The sequence below is a fragment of the Rhipicephalus microplus genome, chromosome 5 (assembly GCF_043290135.1).
Source record: "Rhipicephalus microplus isolate Deutch F79 chromosome 5, USDA_Rmic, whole genome shotgun sequence".
NCBI lineage: Eukaryota > Metazoa > Arthropoda > Arachnida > Ixodida > Ixodidae > Rhipicephalus > Rhipicephalus microplus.
The window spans coordinates 25,504,371-25,530,311 of NC_134704.1; the positions used below are offsets into that span (position 1 = coordinate 25,504,371).

Genomic DNA, 25,941 nt, shown 5'->3' on the forward strand with positions numbered 1-25,941 from the left:
AAGCAAAAAAAAAGTTCATAAATTTTGTTTGCAACGTTTTGTGGCATACTTCATGGTGCAACGAAACTACGGCTAGAATGGTGTCAACCGGCTATCTGACCCTGCTTGTCGGCTGCTGCTGCAGTGCACGTAAACGTGTAGGCAGCGGTTTTGCGCAAGATGTGCACGAATTAATCATTCCAAATTGATCGCGGCTTGTGCGAATCGTCATCACGATGAAATATGAGCACAAATGCGTCGTTTTCGTTGCCGGACAGCGTCGACCGGAACCACGCTGTGTTGTACAGTTCGTTCAAAGCGCTATTGAATGAAAGGTCACTGTGGCGGCCGTCTTTGCTTCGAGCTTCGCATATGCGTTTGAAATGGACTTGCGTGCCGCGTACGCCGTTGAAACTATACGTTCTGGCTCTAGCGGAAGCTGACAGCCAGCTATAATCTGTTGATCTTGTATATCATACGCAATAAGTCGTAAAACGGCGATATGATAGCAATTACAGCCGGATCGCTGTCAACCTTGAAAGCCTTCCACCTGCGACATGTCGCTAGAGCTTGGCGTGGTGGTAGGCATTTTTTTGAGCCGGTACGGCTGGTCACAACTGTGAGAGGTGAGAAACTGAACAAACTCTACAACACAAATGTATTAGGAGTGATGCGTCATACATAAACCCTTTGAATTTTTGACGCGCGCAGATGAAACCGCCAGCGACGATGTGCTGTCCATCTATTACCGGCTACTCGGTCAGGGAGAGCTACTTCCCGATGAAAATCAGCTGAAGATCGCCCAGCTGCTGAAGGAACTTCAGAACAAAGTTGCAGGTTATACGCCGCACACCCCAGGCATGTTTGAAAAGGTAAATTAATTACATTGCTCCAGGATGTTCGACCGTATAAGTAAAATTGATTTTTACAGTGGTTTTACAGGGCAAAAAAGCCTGCTGACAAGCCACAGGGATTGTATATATATGGTGCAGTGGGTAAGTTTTACGGCATTCCTGAATTTCACCAAATAAGTACAATCGTCACACAAAATGTAGGACTACATCCAACTATATGCGTAGCGATCGGAGACATGCGCATGTCAAGCACACATATGCCTAGCACGATGCCAATCGCTAAAATCCGCGAATACGAGAAGTCATTTTCTTTATGCAAACATAATTTTGTCTCTGTGAATTAAGTATATTTTCGCATTTACCTTTCACTCAAGGTCGAGGCAAGACAATGTTGATGGACATGTTCTACGAGTCTACAATGGTGGAGAGCAAGCAACGAGTGCACTTCCATTCATTCATGCTGGACGTTCACAACCGTACGTTCGTTGTCTTTTGCGTAGAGCTGCAATTACTCTGAATGATACAAAATTAACTATTGCGATGATAATTGTTGGAATTTAATGTATCAGAACCACTAAATAATTATGGGGGACACTGTAGTCAAACAAGAAATTAAAGACGTTAATAATTATGATAAGACTGCATTAGATAAGGAATACCAACTTGCCCACTTATCAGAAGACAAAGTTCAACTGAGCGTTTTGCATCTGCAGTGCATCTCATGCTTTCCTAACGAACGCATTGTTTATGCACACTACCTTCACTTGTTCATGGTTGACAAAAATCTAGATAGTGCAGTAAATGCTCCACTGCATCCTTGGTCGAGAAATAACGTGAAAAGGTGCGCTTCTCTCTTTTTGTAAGGTGCACTTAATAATTGTAAAACAACAAGCCTGTCACGGATCCTTATCAGATAGCTATGAAAAGCACTTCTCTTGACGAGATATCTCTCATTTAACAGCCTTTTCATCAGCTCGCCGTTTGAGACCCTTATCTTGCCTTGGCAGGCATCCACAGCTGGAAGCAAGAGTCGGCCCAGTCTGGCCGAGGTCGCAAGTCCCCTCAGTATGACCCAATTCCACCTGTTGCGGAAGCAATCTGTGGCCGAGCCTGGCTGTTGTGCTTGGACGAATTCCAAGTGACCGACATCGGTGATGCAATGATCCTCAAGCGCCTGTTCAGTCACCTTTTCAACCTGGGCGCTGTGGTTGTAGCCACGTCAAACCGTAAACCTGATGGTATGTGGGACCCTCGTAGCAAGATACACAATTCAGACCAACGACACCTCGTTGGGCTTAATGAAATTTTTGGGTACCAGGGTTAGGTAAAGCTTGGAGAAACACTAAAGCATTATAAGATATCTTTTGATTTTCTTTTCACTTACATGGTAGAAAAGCACTGAAGTTAAAGGCAGAAATTTGCATTTTTTACACATGTGCAATACTGCAGTGCCATTACTTTAGGGTAGGAAACAGATATCAAAATACTTTAGTGCAACAGGACCAATTCTGGATCGAGAATATTTTTAACCTCCCTATATTTAAGCCTTTAATTCCTTTGTCATTGTTGAAAATATTAAGCTGATGTCAGAATTCATGTTAGACGGTTAATGATGCAAAAGGGTTATGCTAGATGGCCACCCATCTTCTCTTTTTTTCTTACCGTCCTCACTGGCATTCAAACTATCTGCACATGCTATAATTAACTGATGTTTTCCTACTTCCAGAAATGCAATTTATAAATCTAGCCGGGACAAATGTGTCCCTAGCCCATTAGTACCTTATGAACTTCTAGATATATATAGAAATGTATACCTCTCAAATTTATAAGCTTGCTATCGTGTTTTTTCGCATATAGCAGTAGTGAATATTCAGCCACACTTCCTTAGCTTTTCCACGAGAAGTATTGTACTGCCCCTATTCACTCTTGGCAACCGTGCATCAACTCTGTTCCCGCGACAACAGAATGGGTCTCATTGGTGGCTGAGATTAGCACAATATTTTGTCGTAGTGTTAGCAGGCATCATCGTCACAAAATTATGGTCGACCTTGCCAATACGTGCCCTTCAGTCTCATCCTGTATTCTCTGTGCAGATCTGTACAAGAACGGCTTGCAGCGCAGCAACTTTGTGCCTTTCATTGATGTCTTGAAGGTATACAGATTCAGAGCTCTTCAAGCTTCTTTAATTAAACAGAAGCACGATTGTTCTTTTAATTGCATTCCCTGCAGAAAAACTGCTTGCCAGTGGCACTCGACTCTGGTGTTGACTACAGGATCCAGAAAGGTGCCACCAAGACCAGCTTCTATTTTGTGTAAGTGAAGTTGCAATCATTTTGTCCATTTAGGAAAATTGAGCTTCTACAATGCTGGCAAGTTAAATGTTCTTCATCCACGGCAAGTTAAGTATCCTTCATCATAATAATAAAAATATGAGGACAAAGCGAGTGGTCACATGAACATGAGCATCTGCAAGTGGCAACATTTTAGCACATTCTCAAGGTACTGAAGGCGTAACTATGTATTAAAAAATACTTTCTAGTTTAAAATTCAAGATGGACATAGGATGCAACTGTCATTTGTGCATGTATTATTTCCCCTAGATATGTATGTTGCATCCTGCTTCACATAAAACAGTCTTGTATTAACACATGGGTATGTTTGCTTGCTTCATCTTGTTTTCTCACATTTCTTTCACTTATATCTTGTACTTCTAACGTGGCCACAAACAAAAGAGACCACAGTAAACATGTAGTAGTGGTCAAGAGAACTCACATGTTCACTTTGAGCAATCATACTGTTATGGTATTCCACTTCACAAACTTTTCAGCAAATTTTTATTGCGAATTAAAGCTGCCATCACTGCTTCAATGTTAGTGAGGTTTCAGGTGCTTTTCCTAACAGTAGACAAACCCGCACTGTTTCCTATTATTGTATAGTGGGTTAATGCTAGCACTGCATATAACTTACAAACACTAGCTCAAGTCCAGTACTTACCTAGAAAGTGAAAGCCTGCCTGTTCAATAAATATTAAGTATTTGTAAAATGCCACGAGCAGGGATAAGTTGGATGCAAATATACGTACGAGGACATGTAATCAATAAAAAAATTAGCACCATATCTGCATGTTCGACTGCAAATGTCATCGAATGACAGTAGTCTTCCATCTGGAGAGAGGGAATAAAACATTGATTTGATGTTTTGCGCTAGAAAATCGGAGGTGCTGCATGATATATGAGTGCCATCTGGTGGTAATCTCAGAAAACAAAAGAATGGCCTCAGTTATAATGAGTGCACAGCGTGCCAACTCTATCTGAGAGGCCATATTTTGTAGATTTCAAGGTATATGGCAGTACCATATCTTCTCAGCAAAGCATAGGAAACTCGCCTTTTCGTGCATAGCGTCGCCTTTTCAGTGCAGCGTCATAAACGCTGCAGTTCTTAGAATTGCTTATGTATGCCTTATTATGTACACCATAAAATATTGACGTGTTGCTATTGTGCCTCACATATGTGCAATATTTGCTTTTCAATCGACAATTGCACAAATATGAATGAAAAAACCAAAGCAATTGTTGGGCACTGAGAATGTAGTTGAACTTGAGCCGTTTCGGTGGACACCCAGACAAGTCGGCCAACAGACCAAAATTTTTGCGTTGAAGTATCCCATGAAAGACTTTAAAACAAGCAGTATTGTGGCACAAAATTTCACTTATTACATTCCTGTCACATGACAAATCTACTGTAATTTATAGCCATTTTTAACGTCATTTGTTCGCTGTCACGCGGGGAAAGTAATGTCATTTGATGAAAATGACATTTTTCATCAGATGAGTATCCGGAACACATTCGCATTCGATTTTAGACTGAATGAGTGGTCCCGATGCCAGGGACATTTAGGGAGATGGCTGTTTATTTATGTATACATGACTTTTACAATTTGTGAATATCTATTCGTTACCAGATTTGTGCTCTGTTGACTGATATTGGACCAATGTTATGACTACATGAAATCGCTGCAGCCATCTCATTTCCACAGCCGGAGAGTCATGCGCCTTGCTTCAGTTCACTGTACTCCCGCCCGGTCATAATATCGTCGGCCATGTTGGTTTTCGAGTGTGTCGCACAGCTTTGGCAAGTTGTGTAAAACAACCACATTTATATTCTAGGGCAATTTTCACCCATGAAAATTATTTTTGTGGATACATGCATGTTACATGCAAACTTTAATATAATTTTATTTCTACCGAAGCCATGGCTCAGGGCAGCAAGATCATGGTCATCATTCCAAAATGACTTTTGTTTTTGTCGTGTGATAGCATGCAGGTGAAATGACATTAGGTCCGTCATTCGTTCTAAATTACATTGGATTTGCCATCAAACAGGCATATTAGTCTATGCAAAACAAATAAAAACAAATGAATCATTCAATACAAAATACTCGGATGGCTCATCTGAAACCTTGCTGTGTAAACTGAGACCACACTCTGTCATGAGTTGAGGCTGTGGTTCGGTCTGCTCATGGACGTTCTGTTGCAAACTTTTAATTATATCATTGTTTTGCAGGAAATCTGAGAGTGCTGCAGACAAGGAGCTGGACAGGCTGTTCAAGGTCCTGGCCAGCCAAGAGAACGACAGTAAGTGAACATGTATTGCATCAGAAGTCAGGGATATAAGTGCAGTGCATGCACTATTACACTGCATGTAACCTGCAAACAATTATGGGCATGTTACCATCAAAAAGTAACAGTGTTATATTTTGACTTACCTGGAGCAGAAAGGTAACCCTGCTATAATTGTATTTACTGCTTGTAGCAATGTAACTATTACAGCCGCAGTTGGTGCTGTTGCAGTTTCCCATTTGCTTATACTCAAATAAAAAAAAGCTAAAAGTTAGTTCAAGATGTAACTGGCTACCATTGACATGCTATTGGCAACTGGTTATCGCCCAAGACAACCTGCACCTCAGGATTGTCTTTTTTTTATGAAACATACGTTTATACACCAGGAACATAATCTGAGCCAAAAATATATGTATATCTGATCTTACTGATTGTGCCAACTTACACAGCTGTAACCTTAATAATTGTGGTTTCCATGAAATGTCGCAGTTTTCAAGTATTTGTGTTTAAAAGTGTTTCTAGCATAAATTGGAAATTGAACTGCTGCAGCTCCCAGATGTCAGTGGTTCACTTTAGACCCTGCAAACTGATGCATTGTGTGCCAAATAGAAATGCTCTGTTGTAGTGCTTCTATATAAGCCAAGGCAGAAGCTCTTTTTAATGGCCCGTAAATAGGAATAAGACTGTTTGGCTCTCCGCATTGAAAGACACATGGAAGATGATGGGAAATGTGTACGTATTGACAGAAAGGCATCCCTTTGTGTCTCGCAGTTATTCGACCGCGTGTCCTCACCATCAAGGGACGCAATGTTGAGTTCCACAAGACATGCGGCCGCATTTTGGATGCTTCATTCTCAGAATTGTGCGATCGGGTGAGTAGGACGGAACATCATTAAAATTCATGTTTTAGCAAAAACAAAGATTTTCAACATGCTAAACGCTAGCTTTCAACTACGAAATACAAGTGAAGGTCTCATATGTGTGTCTGTTTTTACAAGAGCAAACATGAACCTCAACAGATAGAAGTTAGCCCAACCTATTACCTATGCAGAACGATGTCTCATTTTACAAATTTAGTGACACCACAAAGAATAGCAAAGAAAGTGACAACCCAACTAAGCAGCATACTCGATTTATATCGGGCAAGTGTACCTGCACTGTAGGTACGTCGTGTCAGTGTTGTAGCATGGCAGTTAGGCCATCTCAATCATCATGGCATAGCACACTCGACACCAAGAGTGATGTGTTACGTCATGTTAATTGTGTACAGATTTTTGCTGCACCATAGGACTGTACAGCCATTCACATTATTAATCAATTGTGCCAAAGATGTGACGTCTTTCAAGGCAGCTGTCACCAGTCTCCTAAGGCAATGGAATGCCACTTTGCCATTGCATTAGGCTTGCATCTAGACCCTAGTTCAGTTATCAGTTATCAATATATTTGCCCTGCATTTTAGATCTGAAATTTTTTGCCTTTATGTCCACCAAACTCTCACGTAATGCCCATATGGGGCCCGAGGATATTTAAGTTATATTTAAAAAAATGTTGCTCAAATAATAATAAAAAAACACACTTTCACAATTATGTCAGCATTACGTTACAGTCAAGCAACTAATTGTGCTTAAATATTATGCTTAAATGAGTCTTGCACTTGATTTTTGCTGTGCAGCACAGTTTTATTAAAATGACATAACTGCTGGGATGACACATACTGCTCTTGACTCATGCAGGCAGTTGGTGCTGTTGATTATCTGGCACTGAGCCAGATATTTCACACTATACTGATCCGAGATGTGCCCGTGCTGACCTTACGCGAGAAGACGCAGGCACGCCGATTCATCACCCTGGTGGACACCCTGTACGACAACCGAGTCCGACTAGTCCTGTCGGCAGATGCTCCGCCAGACAAGCTCTTCCAGGCGGTCAAAAGCGACGACAGCCTGACCGACGAGAACCGTTCGCTCATGGACGACTTACAAATTAGTGACAAGGTAGGTTGGTTGTTTCATGCCATTTTTACATTTTCGGGGAAGTTTGGAAGCTGCCACAACCAATTCACGTTACTGAAACATTTCAGGAAGGTCGACCTGTAAGTACAAATGCCGCTAAAAGAAACCGTTTGTTTCTGGCATCACCACATCAGTGCAGTAAACTTGCTTCTAGTCTGTTGAATGGGGTTCCCTCCCCTAAAATGCCTAAGTTTTGCAAGTGTCAATGCACAGCTCTTACTCCTGCTGTGTGCCTTTGTCTGGCACTTTAGGAACCTCTCAAATAACTTTTACATATCTGAACATCCATTTTGTGTGTGTGCAAAACGCCATATAATGTGATCAATAAAATTTAATGCATTATCCTTGTCTCAAGCACAAATTCATTGTTTTGAATAATGCAACAATTGCAGTACTGCCGTCTAGTACAGTTTTAAAACATTAAAGTTACTCAAACAAGAAGTGCATTTCTGTAGTACACACTGTGGATTTGTCTTTATAATAATATACAGTAGATGGAATCTGAAGAGGCCAGGAAGATATTGTTTTGTTTAACAGGAATTTCATTCACTGAGAGATGAACAGGCGCATAGAATTCAAGTACAAAACCAATAGCATTACCGGAAATTCTTCTATTCAAGCAGCGATTCCATTTGAACGGATTTCTGTTTTCGTTAACTGAGAATCTATGTACCTCAAAGTCAAGTATTACTGAACAACTGATTGTGCCCGTTCACTCGTGTTGCAGGATGTGAGCATCTTCAGCGGCGAAGAGGAAATGTTTGCCTTTGAACGGACAGTGTCGCGGCTCAACGAGATGCAGAGTGAAAATTACTGGGCGCAGGCGAGCAAGGATGTTTATTAGGGCCTCACTGCTGCTGGGTGCTGCGGGCAATCTGTTCCTTGAGCACCATGATGCTCTGTCGCTGGTCCGGCGGCAGCAATGCGATTTGCTGGTCTGAAAGCTGCAGGACCTGCACACAGAATGACGAAAGTCATCACCAAATATCGTGCGGCAACCCGCTGCTTTGCTGCATTTTAGTGCCTCAATCAAGTGTCAAAAGAGCTAGTTTGTATCTCATAGATACAATGCAGTGTGAGCCCTCGATGTGGCATATTCTATTTCTCTGCACATCTATAGCATCAAAGTCGGTATTCTTCGCAAAGCAAGAACATGCTACCCTTATCGCGATGAGAGCTGCAGTTGCTATGCTTAATATAGACAGAAAAGTGAGGTTTTCCAACACATACAGACATTATTTTGTCAGTAGAATGATTTGCAATGCTAAAGTAATGACAAGGTTTTATAAATGACAAGGCATTATGAATCTATTGACAGCAATAGTATAACGTTGATATGCCTGATCACATAGGAACACGAACGTTTTTTTTTAATTAATAAAACAGCTTTTTGTCAGCAATGATGTAACAAAGATTAAAAACTATTGACTCACTACACGTAATGTTTTAGGGCTGTGACAGTCCTAATACTCTGTAAACAAGAAGTTGATGTCTATTGAAACACAGCAAAATGTGATATAGTACTGTTTTGTTGGTGCCCTGTTTATTGACTCTACAGGCAATTATATTTTTCACACTGTTATTAAAGCAACTTTATGTTACGAGACACGAATAAGAGCAAGAGCCTCTTACTCACTAGCCATAACATGTTAGCAACAAACTGCATAGATACATAGCACTGGATTATTTACCCAATATGTGAGCAGGTCTGGGCTAGATGTTAAAGGGCAACTGCAACGAAATTTGACTTGGGCAAAAGTGGCTCAGAATGTGTAGCATATATTGGCTAAGCAATGATAATGGCAATGCTTGGAATCGCATGTTTCCTTTATAACCGGTGCTGTTCAGCTATCAGACGAAGCGGGACTCTAGCGTTGTGCCCAGACAAATCTGACACAAACGGAAATGACGTCAATTGCAGCTCACCACCGCTCGTGAGCAGAACTCCCTGCAGCCACATCTGTTCTTTCGCTGCGTGATGCCCCTCTACGAGCGAGTAATTCAGAGAAGTGTATTTTGCAGTACAAAATGTGGGGCCGTAGGTACGGCATGTTACGGCAGGAACCAGCTTTCCCAAAAAATGTGAAGCCGCAAAAGCTACGGGTTACTGTAGCGAGACGAAAAGAATGGGAAGTAACAAAGAGCGGTAAGCTTTACGTGGCGCACTTTAAAGATGGCGAATATAAACGCTACTGGTTTCTCCCCACCCAAATACTGGTGAAACTGAAAAGAATGTTGAATCCTGACTCAGTGCCTTCACTATTCAGCCACTGCAAACACAACAGCAGGAAGCCTCAACCGGAGCTTGGAGAAGCGCTAACGACAACATGTATTTGTATTATATACTAGCTTTAGTGTAGCGTGAAATGCTTGTGTTAGCGTGTTTCGCTCACCAAGTTGTGGCATAATACCATTCCAAAAACCAAACCGGTAAAACAATGCCCTGAAAAGTACTAGACTAGCTACGCCATTTATGCTCGTGCAACCAAATCTCCAAAAGTTTATCGGCTCATTTCTAGTTGCGAGTAGTCAAAGCAGCGAAATTCGAAAGTCTGCACCAATGCGAGTGCGCTACAGACTGACGTTATGAGCCAGACGACCAGTGACCCCCACCTCCAGAGAAATATTCATTGTGAAGTGCACAGGTTGAACTACTACTACAGCAGCAGAGGCAACTACACTCTGTTTCACCACTTTGGTTCAGCACTACCAAAGCTACGGGGTGTAAGAAAGCCACATGCTTGCGCAGCAAAACATAGTCCCACTAACAAGTGCATTGAAATTGACCGGGTTGGTTAGAGTTGGCATTTTTTTAGTGTGTTTTACATCACATCAATACTTGATATGGTTATTCTTCTTCCCATTTACTTTTTAAGCATTTATTTGTTTGTGTGGGTTACCGCCGATGACTGTGTTTACAAATCAACATGGCAGCGCCCATGTAGAAGTGACTGCCCGCTTCGATCCGGACTTGCTCTTGCTACACACCTACTGTGCAGACACCAGAAAACGAATGGTGAAATCAGCCATCGATTTTTTTTCATCTCATTCTGGGAATAAAGCATCAGAAACATTTTATCGATATTAGCAAGATATGCTGCTTGCTTAGCCGCTCTTGCTAAGCCTAATGGGCCGAGGCAGTGTTTAGACTGCGTCGTCAGACCAAGAACGCTGTATCTCCAAATATCAGACATGCAACCTCGCACAGTATTCCGTGCGCGTGGGTTCCTCCTTTGGTGGAAACATAAAAAAAAAGAAATAGAAAAATAAAAATAAAAAAAGAGTGTTGCAGGGAGTGACGCGAAGGAATGCGTCGACGGAGAAACACATACGAGAGCCACGAACAGCGCCGGAGAGAAACAGCCACAAAGTAAAGTTATCTGCCGGCGTGAATGACACGGCGCGAATGAATACATGGGGAAAGGCTAAACGCCCTTCCTATTGGCTGAGTGGCCTGTAGCCTCCACAGTGCTGAAGGTTACTTCTGAAACAGAGTGTAGCTGCCGTGCTTCATTTGTGTCGGCGGAGCCTCTCCAGACTTTTTAAGTTGTCTTTGTCTAACGAAGTGCTCTTTTTAAGGCTACGAAATATTGTGATAACTTCTTGGCTATCAACAGGAGCGATGGTTTCGTTTAAAATTTCCATTTAGTGAAATATTTACGTTACCACTGCTGTCTGGAAGCCAAAACCATGTGAATGTGAGATAAACAGACGACAGCTTAAAGCCTAAATCAATGTACATTTCATTTCACGGAAATAGTATATGCAGCAGCACCTAAAGCAGCTACTTATGGTCACACCCACTCACCTGCATGATGAGGGCTGCTTTCTCCTGGTCTTGCGCAGAAATGACTGGGTTTGCTGCTGGGGCAGGGGGACCCGGGCGTCCTCCAGACCCACCGCTTGCCATGCGCGGGTCGTCCCTCGGGCCTCCAGGGGCACTAAAGGGCCCACGACTGCGGGGGTCAAATGGCGCCCCGGGTCGGAAGCGTGGGTCTGTTCGCAGGTCTTGGTCCTCAAGGTGTGGCTGCTGGCGCATGTCACGGTCACCCATGGGGGGCATGGTACGCAAATCACGGTCACCCCGAGGGTCCAGGCGAGGGTCAGGTCCACCCCTGCCAGGACCCAGAGAGCCCATCACTGCACATAAGGGGATCCTTAATTAGGCATGGGCCAATATTCGAGCGCTTGAAGTACTCAAACGAATGCTGCACTATTTGGCTTTGCTGAAACATGTGTATAAATTTTCCGAAATTTCCAAGTACTACAAAGAGATTGATAGCATTTTACAGATCGATTTTAGTGCTGCCATACTAAGCTGTAGCCTCGCTGCCATCAACTAAATGAACATCACTACAGTAGACAAGTGAAAACGGTTCAGTTGGTTCATTCGGCAATTCATGACCTTCTCAATTAATGTCATGAGAATAAGAAAACAATCTTGTAACAGCCCACAGTAGTGGCGCCCCTGTGTCTTATATAAAATTATCTACACTACCACAAGTAGCCTGCCTGCTCTCACACTGAAAAAATGGTTTCGCAGCAGCATGAGCCTACTATGCCATGAAACCATCTATACAGCGAAAATCCACACTGCCACGAAGTGATAGTTCAAAGGTAAGGCACTAAAGGCAAATATTAAGTCGATGTTCGTGGTTGAAATACCAGTCTAGAAATCTTTTCGTGCTACTTCTGTGCCAAAAAAGTGGTTCTTTTGAAATAAAATCCCGTTTCCAACTGGTCGCATTGCGTTAGGGCACTTCAAATCGCCTGCCTGAAAGTGGTCTTTTTCACGTCACTGTTCGCATGCCTAATACTGCCCAACTTTACTGTGCGGCTGCCGACACTAGTAGCAGCAGATTGACAGTAGTGGGAGCCACAGCAGCAACAACGACCACTAAACAACTTCCTGCTTGCTTGGTTCAACTGGACCCCACTAGATGGCACCACCTGTCCAGGCTAACCACGAGAAAACGAAACTTTTGAACCACTCGTGCCATTCCTCATGGTAATGCCCGGCTGTTTTCCCTATAAGTCAAACAAAAATGGACAAGCAGCATTTTATTAGGTCTCTTAATACACAGATGGTTATTTTTTGTATTGCAGCTTGTTTGATTACTAGCTGTCAATTGTAGTCTGACGTTCTCGTGTCATCAGGATCATTTAAAAGATGTCCCACTCATGTTACACAATCCGTCATACATTTAGCTTGATTTCTTGGTAAGTAGGGCACTGCTGTAATAATACTGCCGTTTTAGACATTGTCATAGCTTCAGCTTTCACTCTGACATAAATTGTTATTTGCCTTTAGTGTCCCTTTATATGTACTAAATTTTTTTTCTTTCACTTTATAAGCTTGTTACAGGGGCCTGAAACCAGGTAGCATAGCAAGTTTTAAAACTCAAAACGCATACTATTATTTGCACTCTAGCACAACTCAAATCCTGCAGCTATTCAAAGCAACATGTTGAGCAAGTTGATTTCTAGCTTCCATAGCACAAGACACCACCACAGAGAATAAGGTACGCAAGACACTCAGAGCGCTCAGAGTGCCTTCTCTGTGGTGTCATCTCCTGCCGTAAACATGGAATGTGAAAGCATCAACTTCACTTCACTACCAGCACAGTTTAAGTAGGCTATCGAATCCTTTTTTATGAAGCAACTGTGTATGAAATCTTATTTGGTTGTCAATGGTAGAGGTAAACACAACACAAACTCATGGAATCAGCCTACTTCAAATTCCTGTGACTATACCCTCATTCAAAGAGAAGGAAAAGGAAAGAAAAATAGAGGGGGGGAAGATAAAAGGTCTCTATAAACGTGAATCTGTCCAACAAGCTTGTGCATTTCTAATTCACTTGCAAGCATACAGTAACACCTTGTCAGTCATTTCGGTATCATGTTGCAAGTTTCTATATGTCAAATAAATTAATGCCTTTGTAACCTTTCTGCATGCACAGCCTTTGCCGAGAGCACACTGTCTACCCAAAGTGTTGTAACTGAAGCTGAATCGAGGAACCAAGATAGAAATCAAGTTGAACTATCAGCATTTCAAGTAGACTTGGCAGAACTAGCCGAGTCTTCTAGATTAAAGGTTCCACACACCAGAAACCTTCGAGTGCTAAAAATAGCTCTGATTATCTACGGAGTCGTCTGCATAGCTCCTGGCAGAGGCAGCACTGGGACACTACCTACATAGAAATATTAAACTTGAGTACTACACGTGATTAGCGTAATGATACTCACCGCGGGGATCAAATGGATTGCTTCTCATTGGATCAGGTACTGACGGTCGCTCTCCAAGCAACGACGCTCTCGCAGGTGCTGAAAACAAAACAAAACGAAAGCACTGCATGAAGGATCAGACTCAAGGGTACACAAAATTACGATGCAAGAACTATGTTAAAAGGACACCAAAACATTCCTTCTGAAACAGCCGGCTAGAAGAAATGCAATACCTTCCGAAAATTCTCCAATGATACCCATCTTTTGTTAGTTGATTCCATCCTATAGTTCAAGTTTGATTTCTTTTCATCACTAATTTCATTGCTATATTTGACTCCAGTTTCTCTCCCTCTGTGCAAATGCTGTAGCTGTAATAGACCACTAGGCTTGTGCGAGTATCCAATATGAACCAAGAAATGTATATTAATTCGCATGCAACCTCTTGTAAAGATGGTTTCACTGCAGTAGACCGGTGCTATACCGTGAATACACTTTTTAAAAATATGCACTGCCACGAAGCCTCATTCAAGGCTAAATAAAAATATTACCCTCGCATCGATAGATAATACTTTAAGTTTAAAAGCCTGTTATGCCGGCTTATATGCTCTAAGTGTAGTATATTTTAATAGATAACATATTTTAAAGGTTATCACATGCATTCTAGTGAAAGTTAAATCCTGCTACTATTCAAAGTTGCTTCCACTTCATTTGAACCAAAAAATATGACATTTGCACATGTCTTGTTAGAATTAAAAAAATATTGTGCAGGTTAGCTGGGTGACAAATAAGCTCATTTTTCTTTATAATATGCGATATATATAATTCAAATTCAATTCAGAATTCGAACGCAATCATTATATGCGCAAGCCTATAGACCACTGTTTAGCTGCACCATTACATTGCTCAGAAAACTCCATTTCCTTCTCTAAATAACAACCATTACAAATGCTGGATACTGTCCTTGTTTGCTCTCTCTTCCTCACCACTGTACTGCCTTATTTAAGCATTACACGTACAGTTTTTCACTCAATCACTGGTTATTCTGTCTATAGCTTTCTTACGAAGCTTCTTTCATTCGTCTTGAGGTTCCTGCTCTGTCATGAATGTACACCAAACTGGTCATTGCACCAGAAGTTGGCAACGGCAGTATTGAATTGTTCACGTCCCAGTTGCCTATCAAGAGAGACAACAATCTATCCATTCTTCAACTCCTACATCTTAGCTTCATAAGCCTACTTTACTTCTATGCTTACCAGACGCTTACTTCATTGCTGCTTCTCTTAATTTCCCTCGCTCATCTATATTTAGCACAAAATAACAAACAGTAACCAACAAGCCCCTTTGACCACATTTCTTGAATTTTGAGGCATTGACAGAAAGAACCAAAGCATGCTGGCAAGGTTGCAAAGCGAGTTATACGCAACAAAGCTGGTACTAGTACAATAAAATTGTAAATTTGTTCAACAAATGCCCACAGAATAATAAATAAATTGCAAAGGTGGATGTGGATAAACAACAAGAAAAAATCAAATCAAAGTAGCGTAATGCACCGAACTGTAGTACGCAGCTACAAATGAAGCCTCACAGCCAAAAGAAAAAAAAAAAAGCCCTGGTCAGGGATTCAAATTTCAGACCAGCAACTTTTGGGTTTTCGCGTAATATGAACTGACCAGAATGTTGGTAAATCGAAGATTCAAGCCGAGTTATTCCCATAATGGGAAACAAGGGAAATTGGCCCACAAGGTTGTGCAAAGTTCATAGACAGGAACATAGAGATTGTCATTCCTACCCAACTAAGTACACCACAACTTTCTCTACTGATCCCACCACAAGATTCACCTTGCTTTAAACTATCCTTATGAAAAACCTTGCAAGGGTACTTCACTAAAGTGTACACAGTTTGAACATACCACCAAATCCCGGGTCTGAAAACGGAGAGTCGGCTGGAAAGCCCGTACCTCCAGCTGGCCCTCCCAAGGGACCCATTCCCTGCAGAAAGCAAAGAAAAAAAAGTGGCAAAAATACCTGTTAAGAAAAAAGCAGCTGAAAGTATGGTGCAAAAGTACAAGGCAAAACCTCATTACAATTAACATGAATGGTGTGACAAACTACTGGACATAATGAAGGAAATCCCAGATTTGATAGGCTATGCTTTACATTAGTGAGTACTTGACTGCTATGATGAAACTGAAAATGAATGGTCCAAGACAATATCAGTTACACAGTAAATGAAACGCTGGTTTACTCGACAACTTCAAGTATCACGACATCAAAAAAGGTCAAGTGCACTGCGAACACAAACCGAATACTTCAAGACATATTGCTTGGTTTCTCGTGCCTGCAGCTGGCAAATGAATACTGCGCTGGGTAAAAGCTACAAATTGTGCACAGCGCATTAACTTATAGGCTTGTGCAAATATTTGAATGAATATTATAGCACCTGATTTCGTCTCGATTCGAATTAAAGAAATTTGGAGATTTCGAAGTATTCAAAATTGATAAATGCAATTACTTCGCATACAACCCCTTGTAAATGTGGTTTCACTGCAGTGTAGGTGTGCTGTACAGCAAAAACACCTATCCAAGGGCTATTCGCATTGGCACCAAGTCTCGCTTATTAACCCCACATCGATCCTTTATTTTTCATGTTTAAAAGCGTCTCGCTTCAGTTTTAAACAGTACTTTGTAGGTCAGTTGGGTAGTGACAAATATGCTCATTTTTCTTCATACAAGGTGATTTAAACCATTCAAATTCGATTCAAAATTTTATTAAGCTACTATTCGCTTTGAACATGATATGTACTACATATTTGCATATTTACCACTGCTGATCTGCTATGTAGAACAAACCTTTGAAAGGTGTCCATCAAAATAGAGTTACTAGCTTGACAGAGGCTTATTTTATGGATGCCATTGCAATTTGTAAAAAATTGCATTGCTGATATCAGTATTTTGCTAGCATAACAATTACTAGGTGCAACAGTTTTTTTTTAAAGGTAAGGCATCTGCATCTGATAAACATTTGTTTGCAGGTTTTGACGATTCTATAGTTGGTTGTCTTATGTAAATGTTCATGTAGGCAAGTTGCCGTTCAAGTTAAAACTGTTCATAAAGTACATCGCCATCTTTTTTTTTTTTTATTTCCAGTGAGCCCTTGTCTGCATACTGGCATTATGTACCAGGGCATTCAAAGGTCTTGCTGCCATACGAATACACGGGACAGTATCCTGAGAGCGTTTGGACACCCCTGTACATTTCTTGTATGCTTGCATAGACTTTCAAGTTAGACAAGCAATAATGATTTGCAATTTCGAAGAAATGTACTGATCAATAGTTTTTTATTTTTTTACTGACTCAGTGTGTATCCCACCATGTGCAATTCGAGGCCGCATACCAGTGGTACGTGATGCTCAGTTCGGCCTCCAAAGACCAGCCGTGGAAAGTTTGACTGTAGCAGCAATACCCAAAATGATTAAGTGTGTGCACACTGTTCATTTTTTAGTTACAGTAAAACCTCATTATTTCAATCTTGGTTATTAAATAAACCTTGTTTAGCTAAAATAATTTCCACAGCCCTGTATTTTTACGATTTAACTTTGAGTGGTTAACTTAAAGCGGCAATCAGCAGTGAGCACCTGTTCGGTTAATTCGAAAACTTGGGGTGCCCTTTGCCTATTCGCGATCCTGATTTTGGTGCAAATCAGAGGAAACGATCTTTAGAGCCACACGTCATGTCATGATACTGATGGGCAGAGTTCATGCTCCTTGACATGACAAAAATTCAAGGGTTTTCAAGGCCTTTCAAGGCTATGTCTGAATTTCAAGGACCACATAGTCTGTCAGGAACCAAATTAACATATTTCAGGGGAGAATAGAGGCTTGACATAATTAGAATTTGTCGAAAAAGGGCAACATCGCTGGATAAACACAGGAAACATGGCTGCAATGACATTTTCTTTATAGAGAACTTTCGATCACAGTTTCTTGGAGTTGCATAAACAATCACTTTCAGTATTCCTGAATTTCAGTATTCTAGTGATAACTACTCCTGAATTTTTATGGGAATGTCCACTATCTCCTGCTTTTCATGTTTTCAAATATGCACGGTATTGACTTCTTTTGCGATGAGCACATCACATATGCCACCTGCTACATATATGCCAACACAAATAATCCGCGACGTTTATTAAAAAGAAATTTCGAGGACTTTTTAAGGATTTGCAAAAATCCCAGCACTTTCAAGGTCTTGAAATCGGACTTTTCTAATTTAAGGATTTTCAAAGACAGGACCCGTATGAACCCTGATTGGGTGACAGGTGAAGCACCTGGGTCTAGACATCTTTAAGACAGCCCCAGCCCCCATCCCCTCTCCCCACAAAAAATGTGGTGTTGAGGTTGACTAAAATGTGTGCATGTGAAAAAGAACACGTGCTTCCCTGCCACACAGTGGTGACACGCGGGCAGCATGTCGCATGCTTCTCGCCAACGTTACTAGAACCAGGTCAGTTTCGGAGCTCTCCGTAAGCGCGCGCTCTCTGAAGTGGCCGTGGTGGCCGACGCGAGAACTAGTGGCGCTGCCGTGCCATTTTGCTTCAAGCCGCGCGCGTCGTCTGCTGCAGCGCGAGTGATTCGCATTCTCGTCACAGCTCTCGTCAGTTGTGATAACCGAGATTCGCCATTGACACTTGAGCGGTAAACTCAACTACTTCAAAACGAAAATTTGTAAAACATCTGTTTCATAATCACCACTAAAAGTCAGGAGCCTTTCCAATCGGGAAACTAATTATTATTTATTTCTTTACTTATTTATTTACAAACAGTGCCCAGAACGCTGTTTTCGAGCGGAATCGGCTGTGCCCGAGAAGCTTGTATTGGGCGCTAGTTCGCAATACATTATAAAAATAGAGTGCTCGAAACACAAGACGCCAGAATAGAAGTACACAGGACGAGTTGTTAGTAGGCGATCGTCCTTCTATATTGGTGGCTCATCTTAAGCGTAGTTTATTTTGTAATCAGCTGTGCATCTTTCACATTCTTTCCAGTGTTCGTAGGCCTGCAAAATTTCGCAGCCAAATGTCCACTGCGCTATAATGAAAACACTTTTTAGAAATACAGTTTGCTCAATGTGGCATTTTTTTATATTGTGTAGTTATCAGCCATCTTTCTCGCGAGAGAATTCTCTCATGAGGGCATTAAAAAATTGTAGTTATCATGCTAACTCTCGCGCGAAAGATGGCTAAAGTATTAGCTATCTTTCTCGAATAATTTCGCTGGGTTATTGCCGAACACTCGTTAGATTAGTGATGTCATAAATGAAAGCCTTAGCAAATAAGGAAGCTCAGAAGGGTATTTTCGATTCCCTCATTCGAAACTGCGGAAAGCTTTCGCTCAAGAGCCAGGATCTCCTTATGTTTCTTCCTTTTTAAGGCAGCCGCGCGGGCAAACCTCTTCGAGAGGTTGCGTACCTTTTGTTTTCTGGTTTTCACCACCTTTGAAGGCTTTCTGGCTAGCAGTGGCTTCCGTAGGACAGGCAGGGAAAGCTAATAGGCCGCTTTGTAAACACTGTACAGTGTTTACGATGAACACTAATAGTTGTGGGCACAATCTAGAGCTACCACCTCGTTCCACAATAACAGTTTTTTTGTAGTAGCAGCTCTTGGTGCAAGATTTCTGCAGTAGAAAAACACCGCACGTCATCCCTGACACGGCATCATCGATTATTTTTGGCTCCTGCACGCGGAAGGCAACGAGAAGTTCATCGCTTCATTGAGCGCGAACGGTGTAGCTAACGAGACGTCTGATCTGCCCGGAGATGCGTCGTCGCTAAAATCACTCGACCGACTCCATGACCATGACTTCCCTATTTCATTTTCTGGCATGAACTCATCCCTAGCCCGTGCGCGCGCGCGCGTGTGTGTGTGGTAATGTCTTTGGCACTAGCATCCATTTTCCTCGAGGTGGAAGTATTTCATTTCCCATTTATAATGTACTTATGGTATTTGACATTATCGTCCGCCTCAAAATGTCACTCACATATAGCGGACTTGTGAGTCAGCCGCCCATCCTTACGGCACAGCATCTGTGCCCATTTTTATCGCGACAGCGTTAAAGAGTTCGTTTCGCAGAAATTCTCGTGTCGGCATCACTTTCGTTCGTTATGGGGCGAAAAATAATCATCTTGGGCGCGACTGCAAAATTGAGCAAGATGCAAATATAAAAAGTTCGGGGTCTGAGTGGGGATCAAAACCGGGCAGTTTACGGGGAGAGCGGGAGTTCTACTACACAGGCACACGTGTGCTTTTTGGAACCTTTTTATTGAGAAATAAATAAAAACATATTCATAAAAACCATATTGGTCTACTCGCATCACTTTGACGGTTTAAGAACGGTTCATTTTCATCAATTGACCAAACACATGCATACGATTTTGAGGTTATATAAACGTTCGATCTATCTTGCACACATATTACGCATTCAATGAAGTTTCCCGTGCCGATTTTGCTTTAGGATCCATGTGGCTCACGGCCATGCGTTTTATCCAGAGACTGTAAAGACCCAGTAATCGCGTCATATTATATAAAACACCACCCTCATTCTGTATTGAAATATAACGTATGCCATGAGGTGTTATCGGCAGATATTTCTTCAGGGTCTTTTGTACCACATCCCAAAAGAATATCGGATCCCAGCACTCACTCACAACATGTCCAACTGTTTCCGGTTCGTTACACAGAGTGCAGTTTGTGTCCATGCCAGACATAGCCAGGAAGTAGCACACCGGGCCCGTGCTCCCCCCCCCCCCCCCCCAGGAAATTTTTTCCGCGATAGCATAGAGAATAACAAATGACCATTTCAAGGGGGTGCCTTGCCCGAAATGAAGCAGGTGCCCCCCACCCAACTCCCTTTTGAAAAAAATTTCTGGCTACGCTTTGTTTGACTCGAGTAGATGCGCTGGAAGCAACAGTACCTTTAACCAGTAGTGGGGCACAACCCAACATCAGCCTCCAAACACTCCTTGAAGGACGCGCTTCTTCATCATTTCGTAAATAAGATGAAATAACAATACCCAATTACGCAACATACACGCGATGCCCCCCCCCCCCTCACTCTGCGACGCATTTACTCGACTTCTTTCCGCGGGAACATGCGGGTGGCTTTTTTTAAACTCATTGCGATCCCAGGGTGGCTCAAAGAAATGATGATCAATGTCATTTCTGTAGCCGCTTTTGCGGCCTGGGGCACAACAATAAGGCATTGTTTATTGGCGCTCTTGTCACATGTTAAAACTCTTTCGTAAGGAACGACAGTTCACTAAATAATGGCGCGAAGAAGCAACCGAGCGCCGAAAACGTGTTGTCGTGTCTAAGCGGCAACACGCGCGTCGCGACGCGCGGCGTGGTAGGTGAAGCAAGACGGAACAGCAGCGCCATTAGTTCACGCGTCAGCCGCTCGTGCCGGCGCGCGCGGGGAGCTGCGAAACTGACCTGGTTCAAGTAACGTTGCTTCTCGCAGCATCAGCACATCATGAATTACCCTTTCTCTCTGGGAATATAAAATAAAAATTATTAGAGATCAATCAGATGCAATTTGTGATGTATGCAAAGCTCCAATTGTCAGTTGCTCCAACAATTTGCACACGTGCACTGCTGGCACAGCACTCATCTTTTGCCTACTTCGAAAATTGAGTTCGAAAACGTCCATAATCACGCTTTCCAGCTAAAACACATTTTGAATTCCATTACTCTGGCCATTAATAGTTTCTTTATTTTACCAGAAATATGGGCAAATAGTCACATCATGACGCGCTGACGTTTAATGGTGCAGGTAACCTGCTTTCCATGTGTCACTACTGTATTGCAGTGAAGCACATTTTTTACACAGAGACTCATTTGAGTTGGCAAAGAGACCGTTTCATTTTTTAGCTGTGAGGCCCGCCATTCCCCTGTGCTTACGACAAAAGTGGCACCAGCTATTGCAGAAAAACAACCCTTGGAGCCACAAACTAGCTGGCACAACCAACGACCATCCCTCGTTACTTTCAATAATTCAAAGTTTCTTGCATATCATAGTTTATATGTTTCGTTAATGCAAAAATACACTTAATTTAAAGATTTCTCACAGTGCTAGTGGCTTTGAATTAACGAGGTTTTATTGTATGTTGTTTGGCCAGAGCACATTGTACAGGGGTCAGAGCCTTAGTCAGCAGCATGCTAGTGCTTTTAGTCCGGTCCCTACTGGTTTTAAGTAAGAAAACTGAAAAGTTTCTGAACGTGCACAAACACACACCTCAGTATGTCCAGTGGTACTGCAGAATCGATTGTGTGCGTCACTGTGGTGTTTGGTGTTATGGTGCCGACCCCCCCTCCCCCTAGATTCTTCATTTCCAGCAATTGTAGCACTATGTGAGATTAAATGCAAAAGCACTCATCTACTGATAAGGAGCACAAAGTTGCTTGTATGACAAGAGAAGCCACTCACTCCTGGCTGCTGCACTAAGGGCTGTCCCATTGACTGGGGCCCCATTCCCTGTGGTACCAGAGAAGGCTGTGGTGCCAAGGGCTGGGGAGCGCCGCCTGCTCCCAGCAACGGTCCTCCTGCGCCTACCATAGGCCCCACTGCTCCAACCATGGGCCCTGCTGCACCAACCATAGGCCCAGCACCTGCCACTAACTGTCCACCCCCTGCCCCAACCATGGGCCCTGCCCCAGTGACCATGGGGCCCGGTGCGGCCACCACGGCAGGCTGGGTGCCTCCCAGGGGTTGCTGGGTGCCCGTGCCTAGTGGGGCAAGGGTAGGGTTCTGACGGTGCAAGATGCTGAGGGCCACCTGGGGGTCCACAATCTTCATGATGACTTGTGCCTGAAGCAGTGCGTATGCCAGTTGCGGGTTCTGCAGGAGCATGTTACGGGCCTCTCCAGGGTTGTTCTGAATGCACAGCTGCAAGAAGATGATAATTGTTGGGACTTAACACCACCCAAAACCATGGTATGATTATGAGGCATGCCGTAGTGGAGGGCTCAGAAAATGTTGACCATCTGGTGTTCTTTACAACGCACTTAAATTCAAGAACACAGGCCTCTAACACTTCATCTCCATCAAAATTTGCAGCGACAAGAAGACCGAGACTGACAGCCCAACAGGGGAACTCAAAATTTTTCAGCTGCTTTTGTTCACTATCAGTGTTTATCGTTAGCCTGACTCTGCCTACTGCCCAGCAAAGGCCTTTCCCATGTTTCACAATTTAACTCAGTCCTAGCATTTATAACATACACAAAACCAACTATAGCCAGCATCTTAGTCTGCAGTGGGCAGAGCATCCTACTGCACTCAGTTGCACTTAGGTAAACAAAATTTTACATTAACAAACATTTAGGCTGCCCTACAAGTTATCCTGGCATCTCCAAGAAAACAGCGATTATAGAACACCAATAGTCCTAAGCCCTTCTTTCACAACGCTTTTCTCGAAAGAATTTTTTCTAAATACCATAACCAACAAAGTCGCTTCACTTGCACAACTGATGAATCACAACCAAGTGTACTCTGCGCTATTCTATGTCAAGTCACAGTTATGTAGGCTGGCTCAAAAAGAATATGGAGAACATACCTTCATCTGTTTCATAAGTTCAAACATCTGTTCAGGTGGCAGACTTGCCACTGCTTTGGAAATAGCTTCAGGTGCACGTTCTGGCTCCACTTCTGGGCCATATGGGCTCTGAAAGAATGCCATAAATGAACCGCGATCAGCATCAAGACGGGAAAGAAGAGAATACAAGCCTCCCATACGAGCGCATTCAACCGGACAGTTCTCAGAGAGTTTAATGCGCTTTCCAAGGCTCTCAATTTGTTAGTAGCAGTGGTTATTTACAACTTTAAAGTTAGTCTCCCAAGCTAAAATGCTTGGACAGGCCATCCTATTTGTGACTACAGGGAAATACCCATAACAATCCAGTCTGTACAACAATATGTAGATGTGCCTTCTTTATAAACAACTGCATTGGGTTAAGTACTCCCCAACCAAGGTTAATTTTATGTCAACACAAATTATGCCGCACTTGCGGAAATATAGCACTTTTTAAATGGCACAGACACAAAAGCTTTGCATCTAATTTCTTCTGCTGCAACAGGTAGCTGACGACCCACTCATTATGGCCAGAAAGCTTGCTTGCTTCAGCACACAATAGTTAATTATTCAGACGTTTCAACAGCACTCATCGCAGTTTCAATTTCAGAGAACGCCGAGTGAGGGTGTGAATCGGAGTGGTTTTTGGGTGAATAGAGAAAGTTACATGTGCACGCGTACCACACTGACAACTCTTTTCAGTGAAGGCTTCGAGGGTGCTGCTATAATCCCCTCTGAGGCATCGTGAATATGTGTGACCCACCAAGAATGCACCGCTGAGGTGAAGACTTCAACAGAGAGAAAGTTAGAGCGTGTTGGTTGTTTATCGTTCTTATAAAACAGAGCACAAATAAGAACACAGGACAAGAAAAAAACCAAGACAAGCAGTCATCCTTTGCACTCCCGTGCAAGTCTGCCCCCTCCTTTTGTTGAAAAGGACTGGTAGGAGAGAGTGCTTTCAAGGATAATGGCAACCAACACAAATTTGTGATCCAGAGGGTAATGGGTTGTTTACATGAAATATTAAGGCATGTTTCCCTTGCAGTGCTGCAATATGCACTTTAGAGTTGATTTTAAATATGTTTTAGGCTATATTATTCATTTACATTTCGTAGATGAAGCTTGTGTGTCCACATAGGTCTGTCCCACAATTGGCATGTTTTCAAAATTTTGTGTTAGAACTCCTTCAATGCCAGGAGAACTGGGCTAATGGCTTGTTAAACCGAAGACCTCTGTATAAAACTCCTGCACATTAAAATGAAATTTTAAAAGAATATACTTTGAACAAATGTGTTTTAATGCACTCTTTTCCGCAGTTTTGAATACTCACTTCGACTGGTGGGCCACCCAATGACGCCTGTAAATCTGAAAACAGAAAATTGTGCTCTCGTTACGACCGTGACCATTAGGCAGCAAACTGAACCACAGAAGTACGGCCACGTTACAGCAGCTTACTTTTGAGTTCTTCTTTACTCTTCTCGCTGGCGGCGTTGTCGACGCGCAATGGACGTCCGTTGAGATCGAAAGCGTTCAAATTTCGCATGGCGCTAAGCGCAGTCTCTTGATCCTTGTACTCGCAGAATCCATAACCTTTGGGCTTTCCCGTCTCACGATCGTACACGAGCCTGTGTAGAATGCACAACAGTGCGCTGGACTCTCACAACCACATCACGATGCGTACAAAACAATTGTCCGCGCACCGAAAGAAGCATACGGGCTACACTAGCAGGTTGGGTACACGCTTACCTGAAGCTGACCACGGGTCCCACTTCTGAAAAGATGTCCTTTAGCTGCTCCTCTGTAGCTTCGTAGGGAATGTTCCCCACTGCAACAAGCGAAGACAAGTGGCGTTCAAGAGCGGGCACGAGAAACAAACCGCGATCGGATAGTGTAATGTGCTGGGTGCAAGGCGAACTCACCGAACACCGAACGTACAGAACGCTCGGCGGCAGAGAGGACCCCCTGGACAGCTGTCATATCGGCAGCGTTTTTGCGCGACTTCCCCAGCTCGGCGACCGTGTGGGTAGCTGCTTACGAAGATAATGTGTTCCCCTGTCCTCTGCGAAACCCAGCGAAGAACTAAGCCGCGGTCACCGTGCAGCAGATGCAGCTATCGTAACGCAGCAAGTCGGCCGCTAACACAACCGGCAATGGAGTTTTTCGCGTCCTCTAGCCTTTATTAGCCAAAGGCAGCCAACGTCTTCGTCTTATTGTTTACAATTAAGACAATAAAACAAAACATTACCTTTTCAATTTATGTATGCACTCCAACCTAATTAACTCTAGTTATGTTGTTGTGAATTTCACATTGCGCAATGTTTATTTATCATAGATACGACGCATCTGCGGCCACGCCAACGTCAGCTGCTCACTATGGGCAGTGCGAAGCTCCGAGAGCGGTGTGTGAGCGCGAGCTGCGGACGTGAGCATACGTTTCTGTGATTTTTGCGTCCAAAATGCAGTGTTGTCTCGCCGCTACGTGCTGTCATCTAAGCGACTGAGACGAATGTGAGGTTTCCACGTGCCGAGCTGCCATGCATCACGAAATGTGGAGCTTTGGGTATGTATAAGGCAAGAGCCGTGCCTCTGCATGGGCCCTTCGCTGGGTGCAGCAAACTTGGCCGTTCTCTTCC

General features: G+C 42.9%; 3 protein-coding genes across 6 annotated transcripts in view; 2 read left to right on the plus strand and 1 right to left on the minus strand.

Moving 5' to 3' along the window:
- The first annotated feature begins 96 nt into the window (after positions 1–96).
- Positions 97–8,543, plus strand: LOC119174861 (putative ATPase N2B). Its single transcript, XM_037425971.2, has 11 exons — positions 97–605; positions 691–851; positions 911–974; positions 1,208–1,309; positions 1,841–2,071; positions 2,927–2,985; positions 3,063–3,145; positions 5,397–5,467; positions 6,224–6,324; positions 7,186–7,446; positions 8,192–8,543. Exons 1-11 carry the CDS (start codon positions 482–484, stop codon positions 8,306–8,308), a joined length of 1,374 nt encoding a protein of 457 aa, XP_037281868.2. The 5' UTR covers positions 97–481; the 3' UTR covers positions 8,309–8,543.
- CstF64 (cleavage stimulation factor subunit 2 CstF64) lies at positions 8,275–25,434 on the minus strand. The gene is made up of 10 exons (XM_037425970.2): positions 25,228–25,434; positions 25,055–25,133; positions 24,764–24,933; positions 24,639–24,673; positions 23,294–23,401; positions 22,168–22,626; positions 15,600–15,678; positions 13,711–13,788; positions 11,273–11,604; positions 8,275–8,417 (listed from the first exon to the last, which is right to left on the minus strand). The coding sequence occupies exons 1-10, from the start codon at positions 25,283–25,285 to the stop codon at positions 8,313–8,315; spliced, it is 1,503 nt and encodes a 500-aa protein (XP_037281867.2). The 5' UTR covers positions 25,286–25,434; the 3' UTR covers positions 8,275–8,312.
- A 295-nt stretch (positions 25,435–25,729) lies between these two features.
- LOC119173954 (protein DOP1A) overlaps positions 25,730–25,941 on the plus strand; it is a 64,365-nt gene continuing 64,153 nt past the window's right edge. For all 4 annotated transcript variants that reach the window (XM_075895030.1, XM_075895032.1, XM_075895031.1 and 1 more), the window contains exon 1: positions 25,730–25,868. The gene's annotated coding sequence lies outside the window, so the exon portion shown is untranslated. The remainder of the gene's footprint in view (positions 25,869–25,941) is intronic.